At 44.3% G+C, this 6305-nt stretch overlaps 1 protein-coding gene across 3 annotated transcripts in view; it reads left to right on the top strand.

Moving 5' to 3' along the window:
• Positions 1 to 6182, top strand: part of zbtb2a (zinc finger and BTB domain containing 2a) — a 9398-nt gene extending 3216 nt beyond the window's left edge. The window contains exons 1-3 of one of the 3 annotated variants that reach the window (XM_051647311.1): positions 1 to 4217; positions 4469 to 4657; positions 4818 to 6182. The exon at positions 1 to 4217 is cut by the window's left edge and continues 2116 nt beyond it. In XM_051647311.1, the coding sequence (XP_051503271.1) occupies positions 4485 to 4657; positions 4818 to 5970 (1326 nt within the window). In that variant the 5' untranslated portion in view covers positions 1 to 4217; positions 4469 to 4484 and the 3' untranslated portion in view covers positions 5971 to 6182. Of the gene's footprint in view, positions 4278 to 4468; positions 4658 to 4817 lie in introns of all 3 variants that reach the window. The other 2 variants (XM_051647309.1, XM_051647310.1) reach the window with 2 other exon arrangements.
• Positions 6183 to 6305: the final 123 nt, after the last annotated feature.

The raw sequence follows: 6305 nt of genomic DNA, 5'->3' as shown, positions 1-6305 counted from the left end.
TGAACATCTTTCCTGACAAAGCATTTAAACAACTCATTGCTTAATCTGAGAAAGATGTAATGGCCAAAGACCTCCACCAACTGTAAGGGGCTGTATACATACCTTTTCGTTCTGAAGTGTTCCACTTCATGCAGAGTGTAATCTCACGTGTCAAAACAAACACCACAAGGCATCAGTGAAGTGCCACTCTCATACTGTATAACGACAGCGGACCCTTCCCAGCTGCTCCAGCACCGGACGCAACGAGGAAAAACTATCGGTGTGGATTTTTGCCGATAACCGATAGTTCCAGAAATCTGTTGTCAGTGCCGATTAATCGCCAAAACCGATATATCGGTCGACCTATACAGGAGACGCAATAACCATCGCGTTTTTAATATGCATTCAGTTTCAGTTTTCAGTTAGAAGTTCAGTTTTGAAGACGCTGCATTCTGTTCCATTTAGCTGCGCTCTGTCTAACTGTTTGAAACACTTGCCGCACGTTGAGTCCACTGCCACACGCCTGGTGTGTGTGTGTGTCCAAGTGTTTGCTGCTGTAGGGAAAGCCGCGATGCTCCGTATTGTTGTTGCTGTAATGATTCATGGAGCAATCTATTCAAATCGGAGAGTCAGAATTTCCACATTTCAACTGGGGAAATTGCAACAGAATGACACATAATGACAGACTTCTAAGTTGGAAACTCGTGCGGAAATCTTCAACTCCCATTTCGTTGAGATGCAGGTGTGTGTTACGTCACGCAAACATTTCGGCACCCAGGGCAGGGAGGTTTACAGTCAGTGACAAACATTCACTTTTATTGAATAATATCCATTAACGAGTCAAAGTTCTTACATTAAATGATAATAAAATATGTTTAGCAAACGTTTTGCAGAGATGGGTGTTCAAAACACTGTTAATTACACTCTTTTGATTATCATAATGATAGCATTGCAGTGTTGTATCAGTTTGGTTGCTATGAGACATCTCTGAAAATCAACGTACCCCTCAAAACCACAATGTAATCAGTCTCAAAATTAAAATTAAGCTCCCTCTTTGACATGTGTGTTTAGTTGTCAGGTAATTGTCACTGATTTTCTAATTAAGTGAAAAGTCACATCATGCGTGATCACCATCGATCATCGTTTTCATGATCGATCATTGCTGCCACGTCTGAGTACCTGAGTACTCATGCCCAAGTATGATTACAGTAGACCCCGTTTACACCTTGTATTAAGATGTTTCTTGGGTGATCTGATCACATGTGGTCAGGTGAGACACCACTATTTTTCATCTGGTCTTTTAAATGCATCTCCTGTGACCACTTGTGATCGGATTTGGAAGGAAGGGACTCTGTTTTGTGATGAAATGCATCAATAACTGTGTCAGTGTGTTACTGCATGGCATTAAAGCACAACAAAGTCTGAAAAGACGCTATTGCTCCCAGATGCATCTGAAATGTAATCTAAACACAAAAACAATAAATTGTTTGTTATTCTAATGGATTACCTGTATTAACCTGAGCTGCAGATGTTTGTGCTTCTCATAAGTGTCCGTGCATGTTGATTTCAGACACACTGAAGAAGATCCATGAAGTTTTCGTGTTTATGTATACGCTATTTTGCATTTTCCGATCGGACAGTTATTTCCTTTTAAAGCTGCTCATAACCGGCAAAATTTAAACGCTTGTTTTAGCACAGTGGTTGATTGACAGGTGAGCGGAGGCCCTTCGCTGTTGCCGGTATGCATACAGGACAGATTTGCATTTACACCTCAAATGTGATTCGGTTACATGCGTTTTTGACAACATTTGTGTGTGGTTTTTGTGATCCAATCACAAAACGTTTTAGACCCTGTTTAAACTTGTATTTAGCACTGACCACATGTGATCGGACCACCCAAAACGCATCTGTAACAGGTCAAGGATGGGCAAAGAGGAGGCGGGAACCAGCTGAACAGTCAGCATAAACTTTAATGATATAAATTAACTTAAAACAAACATAAACAGACACACATGCAACGTGGCCAAGTGCGTCTCTCTCTCTTGAACCGGCGTCTCCGGCCGCCCCTTATCTCACTCTCCTGCTGATCAGCTGATTCAGTGCCGGCCCGGCCACGCCCTCCTCCTCATCACACTCGCCACTGGTCAGATTAAACCCCCCCCCCCGTTCTGTCAGCCGGTGGTCCACCCCGCCTCCTGTGAACCTGGGGGAGAGACGAGGGGAGGCGTGGGGAGAGGGAAAGCACGAGCGGAGACACACAGAGAGGGAAAGGAGAGAGAGAGAAGAACTTGCTCGCCATCTCCAGACGCCCGTCGCCTGGTCCTCAACCGCTCCTCCACCCTCTGGCGGGCGCCAGCTCGCTCCTCCCCCAGCAGACGGCAGCTAGTCCTCAGGCCGCTGGTGGACGGAACCACTCCTCCCCTTCTCGGTAGATGGCCGCCATTCCTGCGGCCGGCAGCGACCCCTCCGTCCCCAGGCAGACGGCCACTGCTGCACCCCTGGCGGATGGCAGCGGCGAGGACTCGCATGACAACGCATCCCTCCTCCATCCCATTTTTCGGCATCACTGTAACAGGTCAAGGATGGGCAAGGAGGAGGCAGAAACCGGCTGAACAGGCAACATAAACTTTAATGATATAAATGAACTTAAAAAAACATAAACAGACACACATGCAACGCAGCCACGTGTGTCTCTCTTTCTCGAAACGGTGTCTCCGGCCGCCCCTTATATCGCTCTCCCGCTAATCAGCTGATTCAGCACCAGCCATGCTCCAACACGGCCCAGCCACGCCCTCCTCCTTATCTTAATACCAGGTGTAAACGGGGTCATAGACATAGTGTGTGATTATGTGTTTATTCCCTTGAGGCTTGTTGTGTATGTCCATATTCAGCTTTAAGTGAGTAAAGAAGTTTCATTCAATAAAAACAGACTGTTCTGTCTCCGCTTTCTGATTTCATTGTCATTTTAGTGTTGGAGAAAAATGCAGGAAAAATTATTGGTGACAGAATCACTATGGTTAACAATCAGCATTTGTGAAGACATGCAGCTGAGTGAGATGAAAACATTCAGTTTAGCTTGACATCTTTTCAGTTCTTCAGTAAAAGAAGCTCATTGGTCACTTGAAGAGAACACAGGAGCCTGCCTCGGTGACAGAATGATTTTTTCAAGCAAGCCTGATGTGCTTTTTTAGTTTTTAAAGCCATTAAATGAGCAGAGAGTCCCGACAGTCAAGTGATATTAACAATGGCCTCCTGCTGGCAGACGCTAATGCGCGTTCCCTCTCTCACCTACTAACTGGTGATTATGTAAATAAAGCTCACACCTGAAAATCACCAGAAAAATCAGCTAGTGTGGTGCCAGACATGTGAAATAGTACCTTTTATGCTGTGAGATTTTCACAAGCAGTTTTTGTAGAGATTTTATTGGATGGCATTTTTAGAAACAAGTTCACATACAAAAATACAGTACATGCATGCAAATGACAAATAATGTGAAAAAATGTCCGAGATAATACAAGTAATAAATCATTTAAAAATCTAGTTTTTAAATGACTTAAAAAATGTTAAGTGGTGTAACCATGAAGAAAAAGGTATTAAAATAGTTTCCTTATGCCTTGAACACATGTGAGGTACACAACTTAATCATTAATTTCAAAAACATTTCCAAAAAAGCTACAAAATATTTTGAAAAAAAATTACTAATGTTTGAGTTCAGGGATGCGCTGTTGTGGAGTCCTCGCCTCTGCCATCCGCCAGGAAGCGGAGGAGTCGCTGCCGGGAGTTGGAGGAACTGCTGCCATCCACCAGGATGCGGAGGAGCCGTTACCGTCAGCTAAGGGTCGGAGGACTCGCTGCCGTCCGCTAGGGGATGAGTGGCTGTCGTCCGCCAGAGGGCGGAGGAGTGGCTGAGGACCAGGCGACAGCGTGTCCGGGGACCGGCGAGAGAGTTTTTCTCTCTATCTCCTCTCTCTCTCTCTATCTCTCCCCCTCACTCTTTGCCTCTCCCTACCCTCGTCTCTCCCAGGGCTCCAGAGGGGCGGGGAAGACCTGGAAGGGAAGGGCAACACCTCCCCTCCATGAAGAGAGGGGAGGAGAGTACATCATGCCGGAGGTTTCCCCAGCCTGAATTGGGCGGTGGAGGAGTGTGACGAAGAGGAGGGCATGGCTGGGCCATGAGGACGCACGCTCGGCGCTGAATTGTGCTAATCAGCCGGGAGGAGGATAAAGACGAGCCAGAGGTGCCAGTTCGAGAGAGTTCGAGAGAGAGACACACACATGCGGCTGCTGTGTGTGTGTCTGTGCGTTTGTTTCTTTAAGTTCATTTATATCATTAAAGTTATGTTGACTGTTCTGCCGGATCCCGCCTCCTTCTTGCCCATTAAGAACCCTGTGACAGTTACCTGTTATTTTATCTGAGGCTAGTTAAATTGGCCAATCAGTGGAAAACCTAATGATTATTTTGTTTTTATTTGTGTATGTGTGTGTTTAGGTGAAAGAAAAAAAAAATGGACTTGGCCCACCAAGGTCTGGTTCTTCTGAAACATCTCAATGCTCAAAGGGAGTTTGGTTTCCTCTGTGACTGTACTGTGGCCATCGGAGACATTCTTTTCAAAGTCCATAAAGCTGTTCTTGCAGCTTTCTCAAACTACTTCCGCATGCTGTTTATTCACCAAGACAGGTGAGCGTAATTGCAAAAAAAATAATAATAATAACAATAAATAAATAAATAAATCTGCATTTGTACATGAACGATTTGTGACGAGTTCTATAATCACAGTTGTAGTAGAGGTGTTTTAGCGATGGTCTGGATTAGAATAATTCTTTCTACTATTTTGCAGTGACTGTGTTCGACTGAAGCCCTCAGATATACAACCCGACGTCTTCAACTACTTGCTTAACTTAATGTATACTGGAAAATTTACCACACAGCTCATTGACCCTCTTCGCCTTGAGCAGGGTGTAAAATTTCTGCACGCTTACCCCTTATTACAGGAGGCAAGCCTTATAAACCCTGAGTCCCAGGATTTACCTTTGACAAACAACCTTTATGGCATACAGATATCTGATGAGACATTCAGCCTACCCAACAACAATACAACATGCAAAGAAGATGCTAACAACTGTGAAATTATGGGCCAAGAAGGTTCAGAGATGCCTGATATGGTGTATAGATCTCCACAACCTGTTGGCATAGAGTCACCCACCCAGAATGCTGCTGCCACCATGATCCAACATCTCACCTATGGCATAATGAGGAGAAACACTTCAACTAGAAAGCATTACACCTGCAATTATTGCGGAAGCCGTTTTAACCAGAGGTTCAAATTGAAGGAGCATCTACTTGTCCACATCAGCCAAGCAACTGAGCCTCCGGTATCGTCTATACAAAATGGTTATCCTTTTGAGGTTGAAGGTCAGGAAATGGAAGAGGCCAATTTGCAAGCTGACAGTGATGTTATAAGTGATACCGATCAACAAACATGGATGGAAGACACCCCACCACCCTCTGACATTGCTGACATAGACAACCTAGAGGGCACCGACATGGATCGTGAAATGAAGCGGCGAAAATTTGAATGTCCGAACTGTGGCCGCAAGTTCATTCAGAAGAGCCACTGGCGTGAACACATGTATATTCACACAGGAAAGCCATATAAGTGTAGTGCTTGTGGAAAAAGCTTCTGCAGAGCAAACCAAGCTGCTCGACATGTTTGTTTGAGTCAGGACAGTGAGTCATACATTATGGTGAACAAGCAAAGTTTGGTTCTTTGTGGTGGAGAAGACAACAGTCAGGTGGATGCTCTCTTCCTGTCTTCAGAAAGACCCTACAAATGCAGCATGTGCGCAGTACCTTTCAGCAGCCCATCTGCGGTTCCCAAACATCAGTGTTTGGCTAACGACGAGGCTGCACCAGTGGTAGACAGTCCATTGGGGGTAAATGAGAACTGGGGTTTAGTAACAAGTACTCCTCAGGTAATCAATTCTTCCTAGAATGTTGTTGACCCAGCATTAGCCAGTTTCAGTGCCATTGTTTAACTTGTTTTTAATTAAAGTCAGTGCTTGTATTATAAACTTGGTTAGAGAGAAGTATTTAAGGTCCACTGCATTTGTTTTTATTTCATTTTGTTTTTGTTTTTTTTTGTTTGTTTTTTTACAAAGTTCATGTACCTATTTGTTTGGAACTAATAAAATGGCAAAAACTATTTACCTTTTTCTGTCAGAAACATACTTCTGGGTTACATTGCAGAAAAAAAAAACATTAAAAAAAAAATTGGTGTTCAGGTGTGCTGTGGTGTCCACTTCACATTGACCAAAGCTCAAAGACT

This window comes from Myxocyprinus asiaticus, chromosome 20 (assembly GCF_019703515.2).
Source record: "Myxocyprinus asiaticus isolate MX2 ecotype Aquarium Trade chromosome 20, UBuf_Myxa_2, whole genome shotgun sequence".
Taxonomy (NCBI): domain Eukaryota; kingdom Metazoa; phylum Chordata; class Actinopteri; order Cypriniformes; family Catostomidae; genus Myxocyprinus; species Myxocyprinus asiaticus.
The sequence above is the reverse complement of the archived record's forward strand: the minus strand, read 5'-3'. Positions and strand labels throughout refer to the sequence as shown.